This window comes from Heliconius melpomene, chromosome 19 (genome assembly GCF_056956725.1).
Source record: "Heliconius melpomene rosina isolate 202511_hmr_F chromosome 19, ASM5695672v1, whole genome shotgun sequence".
NCBI lineage: Eukaryota > Metazoa > Arthropoda > Insecta > Lepidoptera > Nymphalidae > Heliconius > Heliconius melpomene.
Window position 1 is genome coordinate 2,139,157 of NC_140407.1, and position 24,675 is coordinate 2,163,831.

Sequence of the window (24,675 nt, forward strand, 5' to 3'; positions counted from 1 at the left end):
TAAGGACAGTAGTAAAATGAAAACTTTCTGTCGCTCTGACATCAGCCATTTCTTTGTAATATTCTGTGGAAAATGTGGGCATCAAATGTGACAACACATTTTAATAAAATTTTAGGAGCCTATATGGTATTCAATTAAAATATATTTAATTTGACTAACTTTTTAATTAAATTTAACTTTAATCGGTAATACTATATTATAATCAATATTTACTGAATACTAATATTAATCAATAAATAATTATCATACTATAATATATTAGAAATTAGGTAAGTAATATAGGTTCCGCAGCGTAATATCACACGTTGGACGAAAAAAACATAACGTGATTTATCGTTAGATTTTTTAAAAAGTAAAATTTAATAAAGTACAATTAATGAATATTTAAGACAAAAAACATTAAATTTAATTAAAATATAAAAATTAATTAATTATGTAGATCATAGTCAGAAATAAAACTTTCAACTTAAATAATGTGTCTGTTATTATTATAATAATGAAACTAATTACGCACATACATACATATATTACCATAAAGAAGGGTATATAAATAGAATAAATTTCTATTTATTTAAATCATTTTTGATATTTTGCGAATTGAGTGGAGAATGCCAGGATTAGAATTCTAGATCAGATTAGACCAGTTAAATAAAAATAAATATTTCCTCAAATTGGAATCGAACCCACTACCGTCACCTTCACAGTCACATCTTTAGTACTGTCAACCATGACGATATCTAGTAAATAATAACGGAAGTAATAGGAGAAAGTTATAAAAATTCTTTAAAAATTAATAATTAATAAATGTTTCATTTTTTTATTACACTTCAATTAAATTAGGCCTTCGCCGTTTCATAATTTAGAAAAAAAATCTAATCATGTTGTCGTTATATAAAAAGGCATATAATTTAGAAAACATTCATATATTTTATAGAGCTAATGATCGATCTTACTTCCGAATCATATTTATTTTTGTTAATTTGTGAGGCGAAAGTGGTATTACGGGATTTAGAACTCGTCGCGTAATTTAACTTGGTGCTTTTAATCTTATTACAAAATGTGAAATAAAAAGAAAAATTTTTTTTTAAAGGTAATATTACTATACTAAAATAAAAAAAAATACTAAAAATATTTTCGTTCGGACTTAATAAAAATGTAATATGTTCCTATGAAACAGAACTAACGAAGCACTTGTCTAATTTACATATCCCTTTTATATAGCAGGGTAGGCCCCAACCTTTGCCCATTTCTCGCCCAAATTTTCAAAATTTAAATAAAAATAATTCATTATCCCGAATGCACAATCAGCACTTCTTCTTCTTCTTCTTAAAGTGCCTCTCCAACTAGTGAAGGTTGCATCTTCGCATACTTAGTCCTGTCCCTAGCCAAATGAATCAGCACTGCTGTACTACGGTGGCCAAGTATAGTTTAAATTTCAATTTATAACATTTATTGTTAAAAGATCAAGTTTTGTGGCCTACGGTGTTATAAGTACTGGGAAATTCATATACATACGCACAACGTCTAGACTAGGTCTAGACTAAACGGGTCACTAGTAATATACTCGAATATAGTTTTTTTTTGCTTCACGCTTGATCTCGCACACATTAGGATAGGCAGATGGAACCCAGTGCTAAAACACTCCGTTCTCCGTTGAGTGCCTTTTTTTTAAATTTTTAAATAAAATATAAAATTTAGCATTTCTTAAAGTGGTAATCGAATCCACAAACTGTCGCGTTTTCAGTAATATTTGTGCCCTTACGCTACGTATGGCCTGCACCTGCCCTCAAGGTATACCTAAAAGTGATTAAATTATGAAAATCAACACAAATCTTTTCTATATAATAGAAAGACAAATTATATTTCATGAAATTACACATTTACCTTAAAGCACGATGAAAGAATTCAATATTTTATATGAAAAAATTACGCCCTCACGAACATGTACGCAACTTTCACTCTTGATTGCGTTGAGATCAGATGACATTAAAAATATAAGAAAAACTTTTCCAATATTTCGAAAAAAAAGTTTCCCACTACTTAAGTTTGTAAGTAATATTAATATATTTTTCTCTTGGGTTGAAGTTCTTGATTATCTTTATTAATATAAATGTATCATATATGTAAGCCTCATCTTTTACTGGGAGACGAAGCAAGTGGATAATAAGGAGTTTAAATTTGGAATGCTGGTAGGTTAATAAGTGTATTTACTAGGAATTTTATGAAATTTCTCCCAGTGGGGAAATAAGAGAAATTTCTTGAAATTCTTACGAGAAAAGGATAAAAAGGATTTTTCCTCTTCTGTCTTAAAGTACAAAAAAACAAAGTTACAGGCGATAACTAGATAATGAATGGTTCACTTATTAACAGAGATTGGAGTTTGATCTGAGTCTTCTTAGCCAGGATAAGATAGGCTATATTAATGAAATGTTCATCTTTACGATATATATATCATACATAATGATGATTGAGGCCAGTGGTGGTGCAGGGGCAAAAACGTGCGACTTCAAGCGCGGCAGGTCGAGTTCGATTCCCACTTGAGGAAATGAAATATTTAAGTTTTTTGAGAGTTTTTCTCTACCTAGAGAGACAAGGGACCTGGGAACATCCCCAGGTTCCCTCTGCCTACCGTGATATATGCGGGATAAAGCATGAAGCTAAAAAAATCATATACCTACAAATCTTAGTAATTCTCACATAACCATAGGGGCCCCAGATAAATTATAGTAAAGAATAATAATATAATATTTAGTTAGTTATTTCAAATGAACTAAACTAAAAATAATACAAATAATAACAAAATCAAATAGATATTTAGTTCATCAGTCAAGTTCATAGAGCGGCATAAATATTATAAAACTATTAAGTAATATAACAAGTGTACTGCAAGCGTACGCCCGCCGTGAAAGTACGCCGCGCCGGCTGCCGGCAGTTTTTGGAAATTACATAATATGGACCGTACGTTTACAGAATGTGGAAATAATATTTCAAAATGCATGCACTCGTATGTATGAATATATGATTCGGAAAGTTGGTAAAAGTATTTTAATTATCGCTATTTCGGTATTTTTGGTTATGTAAATTTTTTTTTGCTTTTTCAATGTTATAATGTTTTTTCATTGCTATTATATAGAAAAAAACGTATTTCGTAGAAATTATGTCTATGTAGTCTATTACTATTAATATCAATATAAAAAAAAAAAGTAATTTATTTGTAAACAAATGGTAATAACTCAAATGAAATTCACAACCAGAAAAGCTTTAATTTACTTTCTTACTTAATAGCCTAAGTCTTATTTTATCATTAAGAGATGGGAAGCTGTTTTAATCTTATAAATCCACAACATCATTTTTTCAGCATTCTTTTCTATATCAGAGTAGTAATAAAAAACCTAGTGTCACCGTTCATCACCTGTCATCCAATTCGAGACATTGCGTATGGAGTGGTGAAACTCAACGCTAGATTTTTACTTAATAGAGCGGAACTATCCAAAAATATCTCTTGAATGAGGATCGAACCTACAAACATGTATTCTATAGTGAGATACAATCCCACTGCGTCACTACGGCTTATATTACTTCTTAATTAGTTTCTTTTTTAAAAACTTAATAAAACAAGTTAAAAATAATTTTCTAACCAAATATGTACATATATAAAAAAAAAGAAATTCTATTAGACTTTAGGACGGTCTTCTAATTGATTTATGACTGACTCTGCCAACATCAGAAGGAAGTCGGTGTTCTTTTGAAAATTATATTTAGAAAATCATTAGAAAAGAGGGTCATTGGGTTCGTCTACCTTCGCTTTCTATTTAAAGGGATTCTTGAGAGTTATTTCTCACGTGCCTTTAGCTACGTGTTATATGATATGTAGAAAAGATAAACTAATATTTATTTATTTATAGGGATTTAAATACATTATTGTGCCAATAGACGTGTAGTTTTGGGTTTGATTTTCTCTCGAGGAAACCATTTTTTTAATAAAACCTCCTTCTGGTTAGAAAACGAAAATTGGGCGGAAAGCTTCCCTGCTATATATATATTGTATATAGTATAAGGCAAAAAAATAAATGTATTAAATCTAATGTATGCTACTTAAACTAGCTTTGGACCTAAACATAATTATCTCTAGGTAATTAATTCCTAAAGTCTAGTTAAGGTTACATTATTTAAATAACTATTACAATTATAAAAAAAACGTTTTTAACTTGACACTGTGCGTCGCACATAGCAGGATAGGCAAAAAGAACATGGGAACCTGGGATAAGACACTTGCTTTCTCCACTCCGCAGAATTCTGGAGGCATTGCGGTGAGTGGCGGAACTCAACGCCGCGTTTTGCCTTGTTGCCAAAGCGAGTTAATGAAAATATTAAATATTACATTTATTAGAGTGGGAATCGTACCCACAACCTGTCACGCTTAAGTCGCACGCTTGTGCTTCTTTATACATTCACATAATATATTCTCTTTTTTGTAGTTTTTTTGTCAACTGTACCGTAAATATATTCAAAGTCGCGCCTACCACGTAACTTTTGTGGCATTCCATTGAGAGGAAAGTGGGATGAGTCACAAGCACTTGGCGATATCTGACCTTGAAGACAACGGGACTTCGCGTCGGCTCACACGAAACGGCTTGTAGGTTTAGGTTATTAGATGCTTTGAAATAAAAATATATTATACTAGCGGACCCGCGCAGCTTTTCTTGCTTATTTAGGGGTGAATTCTAATAAACCACGAAACATGCGTTCAATGAAATATTTTTATGAGGCTAAATATCAAATTTTATAAAAATCGGTGCCGATTTAAATTTTTTTCCATACAAACTTTGAACCCCTATTTCACCCCTTTAGGGTTAAAATTTTTCAAAATCACTTCTTAGTGGATGTCCAGATTACGAAAGTAAACTTTTGTCCAAATTTCACGTTTCTACTACATTACATTCTACTGTATTAGCGGTTACGGCTGTGCGTGCGTCTTACCTCAGTCAGTGAGGACAAGGCCTTTTATATATATAGATTACTTGTGTTATTAATAGTGGGGAACGGAGTGTCTTAACACTGGGTTCAACTTCGCCTACCGTGCTGTGTGCGGGATAAAGCGTGAAGTTGATTTTTTGAAATTTATTATTAATGATTTACGTAGATACCTGTAATATTAAATTAGTATTAATACTATAGGAGTCTGTTGTTATAACGTGGTGATAATGTATATCTAATTTATTACATCTATATGTTCAAGTTCAACCTATGTTTAAGTACAGGTTTAGAGGTTTATTACTGGTTTAAATACTGTAACAATAAAAATTCTATAAGAAACTATTTTATATTAAAATGCATAACATTATTCATTAGTTAAAAAAACATTAAATATCGCCTAGACAGCCATCGATTCAATGCGACAGTTTACGAAAACGCGATTGTTATTGATTCGATTCCAGCTCAGAAGAATCATTATAAGTATAAATTATTTTCCTTTCCCTGTTCTGTTAAAATTGGATAAAAAGTAATTAGTCTTCCCTCTTCCGAAAAAGTGTGAAAAAGTGTGAACGTGGTAAAAATTAAATATATTTATAATTTAGTTTAAAAATCGCCTAATGTATAACACTTTAAAACACCATGGGTGCGGCTTTGGGAACTTTCGCGTATATTTAGCGGTACCTCAGTACTGTGGACCACTCACAGTTACAAAATATATACACGCTATTACAACCTCTATTTCGTAGGTATTAGTACTATTTTAGCCTAGATTTTAAAGTTAGTAATAAATATAAAAATATGTATATGCTAATATAAACTTTATTTGCAAATGTATTAGAGAACATATTAGATTGTCAATTAAATAAGCTTTTTCAATTACACACTAGAATTTTAACAACTATTGTAACTTAGACTTTAACACCGTGTATTAGAATTGAAAATTACGTGTAAAAATATTTTTCTTAGGTTCCTTTAAAATAGTTAGGTATGCCACAATCGGATACGGAAATACTTAGCGGATATTACGATAGATGATACATTGGCTTTCTTATTACATGATATCGTTGCGTCTAACGTGTCGGTTTACATCGTTAACTGTATTTGCACGTGGTATGGAATATTGCAGTATTGCAGTATTATAGCACATATAGATTGGTTGTCTGGCCTACAATTGATGGTCGTAGGTTCGATTACCAATCGATAATAGGTTGAAGATATGTGTATATTCTTTTTAATTTAAAATCTGAGAGCTCTTCAGACATTTCCGTACTGCTTTTTCCACAATATATACGTTTATTACGTAAGAGCAATAATTTTCATATTTTTAAATATAAATTGTTGTAAAATATACATTTAAAAATATAAAAAAAACACTCTTCTGAGGGTGGGACAAGGGTCCAAGCTCCATATTTTTATTATTAATTTATTTTATTTTTTTAAAACTATAAATATCCCGAGATTCCCTCTGCCTACCCTGATATATGCGGGATACATTGCAAAAATATAAAACAGATAGAGTTACCAAGATTATCAATTGAATTCCCAATTAATTGAACATTTTTATATTTCACCTAAAAGCTATAAACAACAAATTCCAATCAAAATTAGACAAAAATCACGTATTACTAGCAATATATGTCTATCTCTAAACCTATTTCCTACCTTTCACTAAAGGAAATACTTTAGTATGTACATACTGTAATATCTCAACGAGACGTCGACGGCAGTAAAAAGCTCGTAAAGACTCTACCAGTATATTAACATCAATGTATTTGAATGGGCTTCGTGTGAAACAGGTGGGTTTCTGTGTTAAATACTTTCCTGAGGTTTGCACAGGTCTTACTATTCTAGTTTCATCCATTGTCAATCTATTTTAATGTGAAATATATGTGCATATGATACGTATTCTCTTACTTCATTGGTTTTTGGTAGAAGCAGTTTTTAGAACATTATTTAGATTAAATCCACTTTTAACAACAAAAAACCATTTTTAATGATATTAAAACACATCTACTATCTTCACATTCTAAATAAATTACTTTCACAATTTTTTAATTAAGAAATTGTACATAATTTTCACTCAACCTTCGTACAAAGTAGTGCGGTATTCATTAATTTTACACGTTTTAAAACGAATTAAAAACTATCTAATTTTATGGGCAATCGATATGCAAATATTCTAACCATTTCTGTCCCCAATATAATTTATCGAGATACTGAATCGCTCAAAATCGCTTTTCAATTTTAATTCGGTTTTCACTAAAAAACTCAGTAATTTAAGAGGAAGACTTGTATGTATATTATGTAAAAGAACAGCCAAAATAAAAGTACATTTTTTATACGTTAACTCGCTAAAATGAGAAATAATTACATATATGGTATATGTATAATCATATAGTCCACACAAGCGAAGACGCGAGCGGGGCACTACTGTTGTATAAGATACCAATTTCTTTTTAAATCGAAAGTTTTCTTACTTATTGAATACGTATGGGATTATGATCGTAATTACTCAAAATTAAAGTTCAAAATTCTATAACACAATATTGATTGAGATTCGATGAAAAAAATATCGAAATCAAGTTTTTTTAACAGATTTTAAGAAATTATATTTAAAATATTCTTTTTGGGTTCTTGATTATATAAATGACAGCTTGTTTTTTTTATAGAATTAAATATTTTCATACAGCCAAATTTCATATTAATTCTTAATTACATTACACCTTTTACAAACCATTTAGTGTAAATTCATGAGTTCAAATCTGGCAAGGAGATTAGTATTTTAGGAACAGGTATTCTTACTACCAGCTGACTGAAAACGATTGTGGAATAGAACAACAAAAAGAGAAAGATCATTCATTATATAACACCGCATATTTTAGAAATTCTTCTAACTAACGTGAAATTTTAAAGTATAATAAACACACAGTAAATGTTAGTTTATACGAATATGAAGAGGTTAATTGCTTTGGTACTCTTTAAGAAATTTAATTAGGTAAAAGAGTGACATCACTTTCTCTGACACGTGATGCTCGAGTATTTCACACACACATTTCTTGATGTATTGTCTTGTTTTGACCTACATTTTTTAGTGGTTATGACAATAGAGATATTAGGCCCCCGTTAGCAAGCAGTTCCCAGAAGAGCAAAATGTTAAAAGAACTCGCTATATAGTAATTAGAATTACTGGGAGTAAAAAATGATAATTAAATTCACAGTTTTTTTTATATACAGCCGTGGTAGCAGTGAAAGAAAAAATAACAGTGTTTTTGTAAAAAAAGTGTTTTTATTTTACTCAAATGCATCGTATAATAATATTACAGCAACGCAATCTTCGAAAAATAAACAGATTCGATAATAAATATGACTCGTTTTACTCGCACACGCAACTAGAAATTAATAAACAATAAAATATATTATAATATACTATAGTACTATATGAAAATATATACTAAAATGAACTAAAAAGATAAACTATCTTTGGAACAAAAATCTTAAAATATTTGGTAAGCATAAATTTCATATATCTATATAAAATACACTACATATGATAAGACACTTATATAGAATGAAATACTTTACATAAATATGAATATAGCATAACTGAAAATATATGTATATAATGAACTAATACATATAAATATAAACAAATAAATAGCAGTTTTAAATAAATGTCAAAGTTTTCATAAAGAATAAAAAAGAAGAATAGAAATGAATAAATAACAAATAAACATTACGTGAAACAACGGTGGTCAACATTCAATAAATAACCTTACTCGTCAAACTTAATAAGTTAGAATAAATTAATTATTTCTAGACCCTAAGGTTATATTTGCTTGATGTGGGCGGCGTATGCCATGTTTTGCCCATCCTGTGACCGTCCCCAGCCACCGCCGCTCTCCCAGCCATGTTCTTCATGAGCTGGTTCTGACCATCCACCTCCACCGCTCTTGGATTTGGATTCCAAAAGTTTCTTCAAAGCTCCGATAGCGGCAGCGATGAAAGCAACTTTACCAAGGAGGTAAGCCTTGAATACAGCGAAGGCGATGATACCAAGGAACAGGGGAACTAAGGCAGCCAACTTCAATTTGATGAGAGCAAGGATGGGAAGGAGTTTCTTCAGCTTCTTCTTCTTCTTGCCACGGCCTATAAATAATGTTTCGTTTAGATTTATATCCAGTGTTTTTCAAAACAAAATTTATAGTTGAAAGCTTTTTGTTTTATACTTTGAATTTTTTATATATAAATTAGCGTTACACTTAATATTAAAAAAAAAAAAAAAAAAAAAAAAATTATAAATATTTAAATAAAGTACCTTCTTCTTCTACTGAATTATCTTCAGTGAAGGACTTGGGCATCCTCAGTTGCAAAGTGTGGCTGTCTAAGAAGTCCACGACATTGTCCATAATTCTTTCTTCAACCTGAAGCTCTCGTGCTTTAGGGTCGTCAAGTAAAGGCTCGTAGCTGCGCGCTGACCTCGGGGAGCCGGTTCTCGCGAAGGTAATGCCATCCATTACGCTAAAGTCCTTCGCGAAGGCCAAGTTTTCAGTAACTTTCATTGCTTTTTCCTGAAATATAGATTGTTGTTATTTTTTGAACTTCAAATGTGCACTTTGTTTTAGATTCTACATGTATAGTCTATTTATTTTCTTTATCTAAAAGTAAAATTAATTACTCAGGAAATGTGCCAAATTATAGTAAAAAATAATAATAATTTATTTAGTAGTTTTAACAGTCACTATAACGACCTACTTGCAACATAGAATAAAAATATATAAGAATTTACGCGAAAATATTTTAAAAGATCCAATTAAAAAAGTATTAACGATTCACCACAATTAGCACATATTCCTTCACCAAAAATATAACCCCGAAAAAAAATCCCTAGCATCAACCAAAAAAAATTGGAAGAACCATCCCCAAATCCTCCCATCACATATCACATCACATCACGATCACATCACATCACTGCACCTTTAAACACAGCATCGTATCCGTTTCCACGCAATCTCTCAAGTTCGAGATGAACTTATCCATGACACCGTCTTCCTTCGCCGGCATGGCGGTCGCCGCAGCGAGGAACAGCACGTAGAACGCTTTCATCTTAACTCTCAATGTTCAATTGTCAAAGCTACAGACAGACCGTCAGTTATATTTTGTTGCCCCCCACCATATGTCACGGTGATGAAATAATAATGTCTTAATGGATGGATTTCAATATTTGTTGTACCTACTTGTTTAGACATTTTGTTGGTTCTACTAATTTTTTGGGTTTGGTATTGAGGTCGTTTATTTCGGATTTTGAGTGTATACGTTAATTTTTTTTTAAGATTTGTGTGTTAAATGTGATATATCGGTAAATGTTATGAGAATCGGAAATATAGTTTTTTTATAGTATTTAATCGATGTTTGTTAATTGTTTTATTTCAGGTTAATTATCGTTTGAAAGTTATCGTTTAAAGGTCAATATCTCTCGGTAAACCATGACTATTATAGTAATTACAATTGTTATATATTATAATAAATTATTTTCTGGTAGATTTATTTTAATATAATTTAATATTTCTGTATATATGTTAATGTACTTTGGTTATATAAAAGTTAAGAATTGTTGGTAAGTTGCTGCTGTTTATTATGAAAAATGTAATATAAAATAGAATATTATTTTGCTCAACCTATATATTTTTATTAATATTAATGTATCTACCTCTATAAAACAAGTAATTTCTACAAATAAAAAAAAATATTTCATAATAGTGCTAATTTTACAGTTGTTTGTAGAAATAGGAATATTAAAATAAAGAAATGTATCTTATTTGTTCATAATTTATATTTTTTTAGATATTTTTACGTATTTTCGTAATTCACACAGAAGACCTAGTGATATAATTGAGCTCTTTTTAAAAAACAATACATTTTGAATAACAAGTTGAAATTTTTTATGAAAAATTTGAATAGCTTTTATAAAGTTGCCATATCATAATTATCATTCACATTCTAAGAACATCCAGGCCGCATTGCTAGTATTACTTAGTCGCCTTTTGTTAAAGACCGAGTGTATGTCAAGTATAATATGAAAGTTTCTTTTAAGATGACTGTCTAGCGGTCACCACGTTTTTTGTGCTCAAAGGTCAGAAGTTCAAGCTTCATTCATGAGTGCTTGTACGAGAAATTTATGCAATTTTCTTTGAAATTAAAAGAAAAAGCAATTATTTTTTTGTTTCGTAAGAATATGTTTTTTTTTTTTAGTTTGAACGTAGTCTAATGATTATATTAATAATCTTTTGTATTATTTCTAAATCAATTATTCGTTATTTTTAGCTTGTTTATAATGGTTGTTTCTTTATTCTTTTAGTTTATAAATATAATTTTTGGTAGGATAATTTTGAGGCCATTATTTACAATTAACAATTATTGTAACATTTAGACTTATAACGATATCCTTTTTTTACGTATAAAAAAATAATGTTTCATTTATATTTTAGCTTATATTGTATTTAATCTGTATAATTATAATTATTCTTCTATTCTTTTATTCAATTATTCTATATCACAGCAATAAAAATAAATTTTCTATTCTCATGCCGTACTCTGAAACAGTTCTCAAGCGTTCATCATATAATTAAAAAGTGACTATGGAATATTTCGCAAAATTAATTTCTAATTTAATCAACACAAAATTTTACTTCCTACTAATATAAAAAAAATGGTGAAAGTTTAAATGCTCAATAAGTCGACTGAATTCTTTATAAAAATTTTATGTAATAAAAAGTGTACTAAAAATGTTATGTTATGTTAATATTACTTGAAATTTCTAAAAAGTTGGTAAATAAAATTTGGCTAGAACAATTGAGAGAATGACATATCTTTTCTTCATATGTACCTCTTGGTGTTTTCACTATTAATATAAGTGATTTTGATCACTCAGCAATAAAAAATAACTTGATGTAACCTTTAAATATATTACTGTTTTATTAATTATTATTATAAGGATATTAAAAACATGGGCTTTGAAAACTTATCTTATTTCATTTTTTATGTTTTTTTAAGCTTCACCCTGTAGCCTGCGCAAAGTAGATGGTAGCTAGAGAGAAATTAGGCACTCAGTGTGACAATATTCCGTTTTACATTTAGATGCTACCGTTCGCTACTTTCCGCTACAGTCTTGAGGCTTACCTGTTTAGTGGTGGAGCTCAACGAAGCGCTTTACCTCCTTACCCGAGTGAAGAAATGAAATAAATCATTCCCCCATGTAGCAATCGAACCCAGGACGTTGAGTTTATAGTCGTACACTTGTGTCTCTGCGCCACGACGGCCTCAAAATTTTTTATATATCATTCTTTTCTATATAATCTTATCGGTCATCGTGAGAATCAATTTTAATGTAGGTACCATTTCGTCTATTTTTATTCTTTCTTTTTGGGTAGTAATATAATACCTTAGGTAATTTCTTTTAAATGGCATTACAGTTTACGAAACCCAGTGACCAACTCCCAGTCTCATTTTTACGTATTTATTTAAATCTATGTAATAGATAAAACTCTATCGATTTACAAGCGTGTGACTATATACGCGATGGATTGTGAGTTCGATTGTCACTCGAGGAAATGAAATATTAACTATTTTTATTTCTTCATTCTGGTAACGACGCAGAGGGCGGATTTGATTTTCTCTGGAATCCGGCGGAAGTGTCTTAATGAGAGGAGAGTGCCTTCATCCTAGATTCCCAACTTCTCTTTTAGGCGGAGAAACATAAACTGGCGAGGCTATATTCGTAAAACTCTTCGAAATTTCTACGGAAACGGGAATAAATGTGATTCTTCATTGTACATCTCAAACTCCACGGAAACAAAATTGCGGGCGACTACTAGTGTAGAAACCCTCTTTAAAAATATAAAACAACAATAACAATAACTAATTATAAAATTGAACAGTTAAATAACGTATACATTATTTAAAGCATCAATTCAAAACTTTCATACATATATTTAATATTAATTCGACAAATTTCTAATATTACGGAATTACATTTATGACTTTCCAAAGGCATTAATAAATTGGCAATATAAGCTATTTATTTGGTGTTTTGTATGCAAGTGTAATTTTGTATGGAGTTATGAGACTATTTGGAGGCAGAGCGTAGTTAGCGAAAGTGTGCTCGTAGTGTGAGTGTGAGTGTGTGTACGATGCCGTATAGAACATGAATCCAAACTGCCCAATTATGTAATTTTTGCCTTCTTGACCATCAGAGGGCAGTGCAGACTTACGATTATTTAGTTTTATTATATTTGAATGTATTTCTTTTAGAATTATTTGTTTACCTTCACGCTGTATCCCGCATAAGACATTAGATTCCCTCTGCCTAACCTGATAAACAGAGGGAATCTAGTGTCCAGACACTTTGTTCTCTACTGTTTGTTCAATTTTGTGGACTTCGCGTATTGAGTTGCAGATGTTAGTGCCGTGCTTTGTCGTGTTCCCAGAGTATGGAAATGAATATAATGAAATACGAACCACAACGGTCATGTTTGCAGGTACTCGCAACTGCCTACAGGTCTGTTCGTTTGAACTATGAAACGTAAAGTTATTTTTATCCTGTTACCGTATATATTTTGAGAAATCGTCTTAGTGCACACTTTCCAAAGAACCTATGTTTATAATAAAATTTCCCAGGTATTCCCAACTGTGTTGTCCATCAGTCATTCAATAATTGAAATTTTTTATATATATTTTATATATAGAGATGTATCAAATACTAAAATTTTATTTGATTTTTATTATTTAATGATTTATTTATTTAGGAAAAAGATAAATTAGTCGCCAGTATACATTTCACGAGTTGGCTTTAACCAAGCGTAGGTAACTTTTGTTTTCACTTAACATCTCTCTTTGTTCAAACGGATGGCCGTGTAAGCGTTATCTTATTTATAATTATTATATTCTATGTTTATTTATGAAGCTTTTACTTTTTTTATATGTGCATTTACTTGTGCTGTGCTCGTACCGTGACTTGGCTTTGTCTTACAATTTAATATTAAAATTATAATATTTTTATTTTTAGAAGCAAATTTATATAGAAAATGCGATGTTAATTATCCTATTAGAATCGACATAAATATAACTCTTTAGTTACTGAGTGACTGACGTACAGACGAAGTATCTGGGCTTTCAAATTTGGTATTTGGCATGTAGGTACGGAAAAGAGAGGAGAAGATCACTAAAAGAGAGTTTCTTAAAATACAAGGGGTATTTTACAGAAAAGGAAAAAACGGAACATGTTTTTCACTTTACCTCTTTAATACCATAAAAAATAAGTTGCAGAAGTATATTATATATTTTTATTAAAATGTTTAGATGTCAATTATTTTCTAAAGAACTTAGATTTTTTTAAAGTTATCGGGGAATATTAAACTTCCTTATTAGAGATTATTAAATATGCCATTTTTATTTGCTTAGTGTTTTATCTTCAAAATGCTGATTAAGGTTAATTTTTATGTAGAAAAGCTAGCAGATTTTTAAATAAGTTGACAATATAATACAAAATCTAAAAATGGAGAAAGTGCCGCCAATTTTTATCTAATACAGTGTCTTTCACACAAAGATTAACCTATAACAATACGTATTGATATTGAGGGATTAATGAAAGCTTTGTTTACAAATACAATGACAACAATTATTCACGGCTTTCTTTGAATATGCTGTTTTTGTATTATTTATTTTATTTCGTATGGCATAAGGTTTAATCTTGTATTCTTTTTTGGTATTCTAACTTTTGAATTGTGTGACAAAGTTTACATGAGCTTTTAGTAAGTTTCAAATATGTTTGTTTTTTCAGAAAGTACTTGGGAATCTAGTGTTCAGATATTCCGTTCCCTCCACTTTACGCAGAGTTCTTGAGGGACTGAGTGTCGCGTGGCAAAGTCATGAGATTTTGGATGTTTAGTGTAGGAACTAAACGCAAAGCCTTGTCTGGTTATTAGAGAATCGAAATGAAATTAGTTCATTCTTCGTTACTGGGAATTGTTCCCACAGTCTGTTCAGCTGTGGCACAACTGCCTCTATGATATTTTTTCTATATTACTCTAAATTTCAATCATCGCTCAAAATTTTCTGAATGAAAATAGAAACCCGGACTTGTGGCATTTATTCGAAGTCTCACACTCTACGCCTAAGACAAATATTATTAATTTTTCATTTTTCGAAACACTACACGGAGAAAATGAGAATAATAGATAACTCATTCCCCGACTAGGAATTGAATCCACAACCGTCTCGTTTAAAGTCCTTCCACAATGGCCCAATTTAATTGTATAACGCAATCTCTTACACATATCTAAGTCAAAACACAGCTTGCATATATCGATACTTGTTAAATAATGTCGCTCTTTCGGTGAGAGTGTGTTATGCATATTCAAAGTTTCAATGATAAAGGAAATTAAATTTTAAATTTACTAACTAAGGTTGAAACTTAAGTGCAGTCGAAACAAAAGTAGTAAATCGGAAGATGCTTCAAAGGATTCGTCTTGAATGGTCGTCATTGGAATATCCAAGTGATTTTCACAAATGAATCATTTACAGAACGTACTAAGTTTCCCTTAGGGCTACAGTTAGAATAAAGAAGTGGTTTACTCCATTTACGAGAATAGGGAAACACGGTGTTTTTTTTAGCTTCACGCTGTATCCCGCACATAGCAGGGTACCTTGGAAACTTGGAACCTAGTGTTAGGACACTGAAATTCTAAAGGCATTGCGTGTTAAACAAATCTACTTATTAATATTTTTTTCTCTTTTTTATAAGCCGGTCCCCTTTTAGCTTTTGGTATACCCATCAGGGATAAATAAGTAACCCTTTTTCTTAGTTTTACCCTGAGACAACCTCATCATATAAATTAATTAATAAGCAACATACCCAAAAATGTCACTAAACACATTTTACAATCCAAACTCAAGCAGCAGGTGAAAAATCCATTGACCCACAAGTCTCTATAACGCGACCATAAAATTAGAAAGCCATATATAAATGCCGATGCGATTGTTCATAGCCCAGCATAGCATAGGTTAAATTGAATAATCTTGTGCAGGCTCAGGCCCAGGTATTAGGTCATTGCTTGTATGACAAAATCTTGTCGATGCTTCGAATTCCGGTTACGGGCGTACAGTCGTGACCGAACAAAGAAAGTGTCGTGACTCGTGGGGCAGGTTGTTCTAAATATACATGTTTGGAATACTGGTGATGCTTGTTTGTGTTTTTTATTATTCTTTTTGTTTAGGTGAATAATTTTTAGGGTTCCGTACCTCAAAACGAAAAACAGAACCTTCATTGTCCATCAGTCAATCAATGCCCGTTTTCGAATATTTGTATTCCAATCAAAATATATTTATAAAAATTTAAAACTTATAGTTACAAAAATTTAAAATGTAGTATCATTAAAACACAAAGAACATACAGACCAACTTATATATATTTATATGGCAGAATTACTATGGGTAGGTAGTTGTCATACAATAGCAACTTACAAGTACTTGACGATAACGGTTATGATAATGCCAGTGTCTATTTAAATGCTTCTATCCCCAGAGGACTGCGGCATATAGCAGCAGCGTAGCAAGGCACAAGCTAAGGGAACCTAGTGTTAAGACACTCCGTTCCCATTAAGACACTTGCTTTCCTAATTTTCCGCTGAATTCTAGAGGCATTGCTTAAAAGCATATTTACAGTATAATACATAATCATTTAAGTTTCAAGAAGTTCAAAGCTAATCAGTGCAAACTGCTTACCCTGTAATAAACGGGATAATGCGTGAAGAGTCGAAACACCAGTGGTTTAAACTGGTAAAACAAAGCATTGTGTTCTTTCATACAACAGACATTGTATCAAACGGATTGTAAAATAAAGAACGAACCCTCCGTTCTCTATTTTCCACTCCAATTACTTACCTATACTTACGACATAGTTTGAACTAAGAAATATTTGAACACAAGCTTACCTCGCCTAGTATGAACCTAATATTTAGATTAGAATCAAAGCGTGAAGTTTTAAAAAAAATCTACAGAAAATATTTGTATTTATTGGGAAATTGTAAATATTTGGATATTATACTGAGTTTGCATGAGATATTACTTATACTGAATTGGCTATAGTAAATTGTATGTCACTTTATACACAATATATTGTCAAAAAAGCTTTAAAAAAATTTTTATGTGTTACATTTAATTCATCAATGTACTCGTAATATATTTAAACGTATTATTTTAAAATATGTATGTCTATATTTTGCAAGGCAATGCACGGCGTTAAATTTCGCCACTCAACACACACTGCCTCTATTCCAGCAGAAAGAGGGTAAGGGAAGTGTTTTAACTCCAAGTTCCCTCTAGCTACCCTCCTATGTACGGAATAATAAAACAAACTAAAAAAAGTATTAATATATACCTCATAAATGATACAGGAGCTGTGTATGAAGTAAAAAAATATATATGCCATTACTATAATTTCAATAGATTTTTTATTGGTCAACAGTTCCCAGCTTGTCCTACATTTTTTCATAAAATAATCTTCCTTTAACATATTTAAGTCAGTCTTCCTTGAAATGATATTTTTTATATTAAGAGGAAAACTCTATGGATATAAAACAAGAGAGCTCGTAGAAATAGCAATTAGTCTTAGGCGCCGTTTGTTTTACAGTTTTAATTAGTAATAAACTGTCTCTATCAGCAAAAACATTGTAATTGTATCGTCTATTTCTTCTATATATAATTATTAAATTAGATTTATTAGAAATTAGTAGGTACTAGATGTCGCAAAGAAAATACATAATAGATATTATGTTCCATTGCCATAGATGATGAAGTTGAAAAATATTTGATGTATTCTTTTGTAATTAAGAACATAGTTGCTAATTTAATCAAAATTTTAATGCCACCGAGGCCCTAGAAGGACTGCGTAGCTCAAAACGGTTTTGATTATGGGTTCGATTCTTCTATTTGAGGAATAAATCGTTCTCATTTCTCCATATTTATATGCATATTTGTTATGCTAGAACGGAGAAATGTGAATGGTGGGTGATGCTAAGTTCTGCCGCGCATATCATATCAATTGATTTTTGAATCGTATTCGAAGAAAATTGGAAAACAGAGTATCTGGACACTAGGTTACTTTAACTACTCTTACACATGTGGCAAAAAACGTGAAAATAAAAAATATGAAATACAAGCGATTTCTTTAACTGTTTTTTGCGTTTTTAGTACACTAACGATGCTGACTGACAGACAACACACACCCAAAACTTCACGTAGTAGAACGCCGAAATTTGGCATTTTGGCATATTAAGTTCGTTTCACGAAAAAAGTCGCATCGTAGAATACGACTGTGACTAACTTGAAAGAATAGGAACATTTCATAATTTTATAAATCTATATATTTCATAAATGTCAACAACTTCCATTTCTAAAACAATGAAGTCGAAAGCCAAGATATATGTGGAGTCTAAATCTACAAGTTTAGAATACAGAATCACAAAGCTCACTGTAAATGTAAATTTATTGCGAAAGTGAAAGTTCGAGCGTATATATATATATATAGACTTTTAAGAAACGTGTCCGTAGCCAGTGAATAAATCAGAATTTTAATTAAATTTTAATAAGATTTATATAACAATCTATATTTATATATCTACAGCTGTAAATTGTAAAAGCGAGGTTGTGGGTTCTGTTCCCCCTTGTAGACGTCTTGTATCTTTTATGCTCAGCTCTGGTAACAAGACAAAACGCGGCGTTGAGTTCTGCCATTCACTGCCTGCCTTAGATTCCTTAACTACATACACGAAATTTCTTTTAGCATCTCACATACTACACAAGTACGTAAATCGTTAATCAAAAGTTAATTGACACTTGTGAGTGTGGTTAATACTGCTTATATTTAAGCATACTTAATTAATATTATGTATTTGTAGATATTATATATTGGAGTTAATTCAGATGAAATAAACTTTATATGTTTATATTTTATTAGATTTACATACTTCCCACATACAGCAAAGAGAACGGAGAGATTATAGTGTTCAGATATTTTGTCTCCTATGTAAAAAAACATTAATTAAGAAGTGTAATTTTATAAAAATTTACAATGCTTCACATACTAAGCAACTCATTCGCAATTTTGAAAATGTAATCGAACATCATTGAATAAGAAAAAGAGAAATTGACAGAAAATAAATAAAAATTATATTCGACTTTCATCAATCAACATACTTTATTTCATTTTAGTTATAAAACTAATTTCCAGAGGAAACATATAAACCATAATTTTCGTTAATAAAATATTCAATATAATTATTGAATTGCAAGTCACCAATTATAACTTAGTAAAATATAATTAACTAGAAACTTTCTAACGGAACATTTACGGGACGCAACGGTTTATAAAGTAGTTGCATCCTTTCTGTTCAGTCCGTGAGGAATAACGAATATCAGTTAGTCATATGCATACTAAAATTGATTTTTGCTACTATTTCACATATTAAACTTGAAACGGTCTTATTAATATTCATAATATTTTTTATGAATAAACTGTCAAATAAAACAATAATTATATTTAATGTTCTTTATTTGTACGAGTCATGTGTCAGACTATAAATAGGAAATATAATTCTACATATTATATACATACATACATATAATATAAGTGTGATGATAAATAAATATGATGAATACCAACATACAAAAAAAAGTACGTAAACATAATACATAAAAAAAATATATTAAATTAAAATGATTATGAAAATAAGAAAAAAATAAACAAAATGATTATATGACTTGATACGAGTATATAAAATGATTCATACATAATATATTAGATGAGGCACAATATACAGCAAATATTGAATGAAAATCTAAATATAAAAAATATTTATATACATTATTTACAATATATACATAACAACTATACATTAAAATAAAATAAGAACAAGAAATATTGAATAGTATCAGTAATTATATAGAACATCATGAAAATAAGTATATACTATAAGGACTTACAAGACAGGACTAGGACTAAATCACATAATAGCAACACTAAGTAAAAATATCAAAGAAAATAATAAAATATTTGTATAAAACAAAGTACACAAATACGGATACCGTATAGGGGTGTGAAAAATATACTAATATAGTACAACGAGAGGGATCATACAAATTCAGAACACACTTTATGGGAAAACAAAACAACGGTAATACTTTACCATCCCTTACAAAGGGGTACAATAAATATTCAATAAATATTCTTACACCTACTAATAAATAAGTCGCATGCTTAATTTCATTTCGTTCGTATATCTAAGGAATACTTTGGGTCATAAAATCGAGCCTTGTAAAGACCCTTTCCTTAATCAGATTTAGCATGGCCAGAGTAGGCTAGATTTTGTGCTTCGTCGATTGATCTTCCCCATCCATGGCCACTGCTGGCATAATGTTCTTCATGGTGAGGATGGGCAACGACTTCATAGCTTGTTTCATGATGCTTGCTTGCAAGAAGCTTCTTCAGAGCAATGATACCAGCGACCAGGAGTGAAATCTTGGCTAGGAGGACAGCCTTGGCGGCAGCGAATGCAATGATACCCAAGAACAGAGGAATAAGAGCCATGATCTTAAGTTTAGCGATGGCCAACAGAGGGATGAGCTGCTTGAGCTTCTTCTTTTTGCCACGAGCTGTAAATAATATGGGGCGTCAATTTTCATTTCTATTATAATAAATTAAAATTCTTATATTAATAAAAAATATCAACTAAAATACGGCTTTTAATATTGTTTACGCATTCTAACAGCTTTCTTGCTTAAATCGAAAGTGGTTTTTGTGTATTCAACATTCTATTCCAAATTCCTTCAACCAGTTTTTCGCATAACTGTTTTTCTAATAATATTTGTCGTATTCAATTAAATGACTTTGCTCATAACTTTATTCCATTTACAAAGTTAATTTATTTTTTAATTTAGTTCAAAGAAAATTATTTATTCGAACACAAACAATAAAGTATTATAAGATGAACAGTAGCAGCAGGCCAAAATTTATTATAAATAATTTTTAATCCAATAAAATCTCATAATCAATTATTAGTAGGTATGTCAAAATATATGAATTGTTTCAGTGATGATTAATGATTGTGTAATTAGATTACCTTATATTTAGTTGATTCTGATTATAAGAATGGTATGTCCTTTAATGTTGCGAGACAAGACTCAAATTCTTCTACAGAAGTATAAATTTACAAATAAATGTACAAAAACATAAAAAAATCAATTAATCTAAGATTTAATTGCACAAACTGTATCGTAATTGTACATCGTAGTGGCAGATCAACTTTCTTTAAAGAAGAGTTGGGAGCGGCCTGTTATGGGTCGATTTCTCGATGACTCGCCAACAAAACTGGTTTGCTCATGAAAGCTTGAAGGACTTGAGCGGAAATGTCTAATGACCGTAGGAGGAATGTACCCACTTTCATGGCCTAGTGCGAATATAATGTTGATCACGTAGAAGGACGTGGCGCGATTGCTATGTAAATACTGGACGCATTCCGTCTCCGCTATGAATGGGCGATACGGCGTTTAATATTTTATTAATATGCTTCTTTATAAGGAATTGCGCTTATTTAGTATAATACGTGTGCTATAACTGTATTGATTTATGTATATATAAAACGGGACAATTTATCGGTTGCGTTAATAATAATTGTTTGATAGTTATTTCATATAGGGCACTACTCTCCACTCTCTACTGTAGAATTAGAAAAAAAAGTTATATTTCTCTATATTGTACTAATGAATAGTGATAAAGTTTATTTAAAAAATATTTCCTTAAAATCATGATTTACCACATCCAGCCGAGCTGAATGCGTATTCCATGTTTTCTAATGAGCCATTGAAAAACCGCTAAGTGGAATGAGAGCACTTGCTAACAAGCTCTAGACATGAGTGGGTTCAATGTTAACTTCACTTGTCTATTTGCTACCTGTTTCTTATATTATGTATGTATTTATTTTTTCTTTCATATCTTATACATACAAATCAAAAGCTTGTACTACTCTACTTAAGATATGGATGGTAATGATTATTGTATTTGCAAGTATATGTAAGCTAGAAGTAATTTGTTTTAATATTATATTGCTTATGTTTTCTCTTATAAAATTTACATATTGAAACTTAATTTAAAATGTACATTTCAACATTTAAAGGATGTTACGCAACGCAATAAAGGCATCACTTTACAGAACGTGAAAGTGAAAGGAGCTAATTAATATAACCATATAAGCAGGAAATTTTAATAAAATATGCTCAGATTTACTAATTTAGTTTTTTTTAATTTTATTTTCTCGACATTTATTTTGTGAGGTTTTTTGTTATTAAATATCAATGTATTTTAGTTATTTTCGATATAATAATAATATTAATAATATAATGCATGAAATGAAAATTAATTCGACTATCTTTACTCTACATTTACGTAATAACACATAATATGGTTCTTCTATTACCAATTTTCAAGTCAACGATAAAACAACAAAAGCTCTACAACAAAGTGTACCAAAAGAAAAGTAAAAGTACAATTGATCTACAAATTACATTGTCATTGAACTTCAAATCGTGACGAAGCATCAAATGCACTTTAGAGATCCTTAGCTTGATAACCTTTCTCTATCCAACGATTACTATAATAGTGTTATTACGTAAAATTAAAGATTGTTTTTTCTGGAATCTAATATTGTTATATCATATTTCAAAATGAACGACTATTCAGTTTATTTTCGACTCTTTTGCGCAGAATCCGCCTTCGTGGCCAGCAAGCTTCCTGCTAGTGACATATTTATGTACGACGCGACTCGTTTGCGCGAATTTGATCAGGGAATATTTTGACGTTGATATACTTATAGAACTCTAAGAATGGTCTCTATTTATGGCTTTTTGTATTAATTTTCACAATATTTCAATTATCCTAGGGCATATTTATTTATAATACAGAAATAAAATATGTGAAAAATTTCCTATTTTTTTTCCTCAAATTGGCTTTGGTTTTGCATTACATAATAGTGAAGTATTGAATAATAACTTTTATAAATTTAATATTATTAATTATTTAATATATACTCCGTGTAGTTCAAAGGGAAGTATACAAATTTATAATAAAATTACATCGCGCTTGACCACGACCATTGTTTTGCTCCATTTGTTCAACATTGAAATAAAGTAAACCGTAAATTAAGTCGTTTATTTAGTCTCGCGGTGACCCACTTCAGTTTTTTTGCACCTTTTACGTGCTGTAATACTTTCTTTTGTTATAATATACTTTAATATATTCTTTTTTCTGTATTTCATAACATTGCGTAAGTCTTTCGTGATAAAAAATGAAAGTAGAGTTCAATTCATGCTTTTATCGTTTTGTTACTAGCTACATGAATAATGAATTAGTTTCGCGTTTGAGCTTTTTAAATTAGTTGTTTGTTTTGCAAATATATTTGTCAATTAATTTATAAATATTATCAAAAGTATAACAAATATAATTAATAATGAATTGATTTGTGATTTTTTAATTAGGCTTACCTTCTTCGAGAGATCGTTTCATGCCTTCTACAGCTGATGATGGCAGACGGAACTGGATCACGTGATTCTCCAGGAAGTCAGCAGCGGAGTCCACAAGCCTTGACTCTACCTGGGCCTCCCTAGCTTTGGGCTCATCAGCCAAGGGCTCGAACGCTCTCGCAGACCTGGGAGAACCAGTACCCAGGAGGGTGACACCCTCGGTGATACTCATCTCCCTCGCCGACGACAGGCTGTCCACATATTTCAGAGCTTTTTCCTGCAACCAAAAGCAATATTGAGTTCAAATGAACTTAGAAAACACTGTCACATCACAAAGGACACTTCCGGGACACACCTTTAGGCACAAGGACACATCTCCATCAGCGCACTCCTTGACTACTCCTATGACGCTGGTCACCAGCCCAGGGTCGTTGTCTTTCTCCAGGGCGGGCATGCCCTGGGCGGCTGCCACCAGAAATAGGACAAATGTGGCACGCATCATGTTTGTTCACCCTTGCGCTAAGCTAACTCAAAGTGGTGCTACGCTGTATAGACGGACTGTTTTAAGGCTCTCACCCCACCACTAGTAGTCGCATCAAAAGTGAACTTAAAGGCCGCATAAACTAGTGCGTCAGAATTGTTTCATGCTAATAAATTGGACGTGCATGGATTTTGTTATCAATTAATGATTTGTTTTTTTTTGCCAATTATTTTAGTAATATGATTTTAGGGTCCAAATTATTTTTTTGAATAGATTGACATTGACTTAGATTTGTTTATTTATAAAGACATACTCAAAAATAACCATGGACATTGTTTCCTGAAATTTTTAATCGGCAGCAAAAAAATATCAACAAGATAATATGTAGGGAATATCCGTTTACAAATTCGTAATTTGTAGAAAGTTTATATAAATTTCTTATTTATATGTCATAGAGTATGCAGTAATGTGAAATGGTTGCTAATTAAAATATTTATGCTTAGAGAAACTGCAAACATCAATGATAAATATTTGTTTTGGTTATTAATTTACTTTATGTAATTTAGCAATGTTTATATTTAAGTAGTAAATATTACCGTGTTATTTTCGTACCTTTATAGCAAAGTTGAAAGTTAATTGTTGTTATGATT

The 24,675-nt window shown here is 30.8% G+C and overlaps 2 protein-coding genes across 2 annotated transcripts; both read right to left on the reverse strand.

Annotated features, from left to right (window-relative positions):
- Positions 1–8,241: 8,241 nt before the first annotated feature.
- LOC146528296 (uncharacterized) lies at positions 8,242–10,112 on the reverse strand. Its single transcript, XM_085203761.1, has 3 exons — positions 9,952–10,112; positions 9,293–9,545; positions 8,242–9,123 (listed from the first exon to the last, which is right to left on the reverse strand). Exons 1-3 carry the CDS (start codon positions 10,078–10,080, stop codon positions 8,804–8,806), a joined length of 702 nt encoding a protein of 233 aa, XP_085059887.1. The 5' UTR covers positions 10,081–10,112; the 3' UTR covers positions 8,242–8,803.
- Positions 10,113–19,564: 9,452 nt separating this feature from the next.
- On the reverse strand, positions 19,565–24,086 carry LOC146528297 (uncharacterized). Its single transcript, XM_085203368.1, has 3 exons — positions 23,900–24,086; positions 23,566–23,821; positions 19,565–20,682 (listed from the first exon to the last, which is right to left on the reverse strand). Exons 1-3 carry the CDS (start codon positions 24,044–24,046, stop codon positions 20,360–20,362), a joined length of 726 nt encoding a protein of 241 aa, XP_085059494.1. The 5' UTR covers positions 24,047–24,086; the 3' UTR covers positions 19,565–20,359.
- Positions 24,087–24,675: the final 589 nt, after the last annotated feature.

What these genes read in the sequence shown, in the direction of transcription:
- LOC146528296 (XM_085203761.1), bottom strand. Translation starts at nt 10,080, where the DNA reads ATGAAAGCGTTCTACGTGCTGTTCCTCGCTGCGGCGACCGCCATGCCG. An exon ending in ATACGATGCTGTGTTTAAAG is followed by an intron (nt 9,546 to 9,951) that starts GTGCAGTGATGT and finishes TCTATATTTCAG; the next exon opens with GAAAAAGCAATGAAAGTTAC. An exon ending in TAATTCAGTAGAAGAAGAAG is followed by an intron (nt 9,124 to 9,292) that starts GTACTTTATTTA and finishes CATTATTTATAG; the next exon opens with GCCGTGGCAAGAAGAAGAAG.
- LOC146528297 (XM_085203368.1), bottom strand. Translation starts at nt 24,046, where the DNA reads ATGATGCGTGCCACATTTGTCCTATTTCTGGTGGCAGCCGCCCAGGGC. An exon ending in ATGTGTCCTTGTGCCTAAAG is followed by an intron (nt 23,822 to 23,899) that starts GTGTGTCCCGGA and finishes TTTTGGTTGCAG; the next exon opens with GAAAAAGCTCTGAAATATGT. An exon ending in GAAACGATCTCTCGAAGAAG is followed by an intron (nt 20,683 to 23,565) that starts GTAAGCCTAATT and finishes TATTATTTACAG; the next exon opens with CTCGTGGCAAAAAGAAGAAG.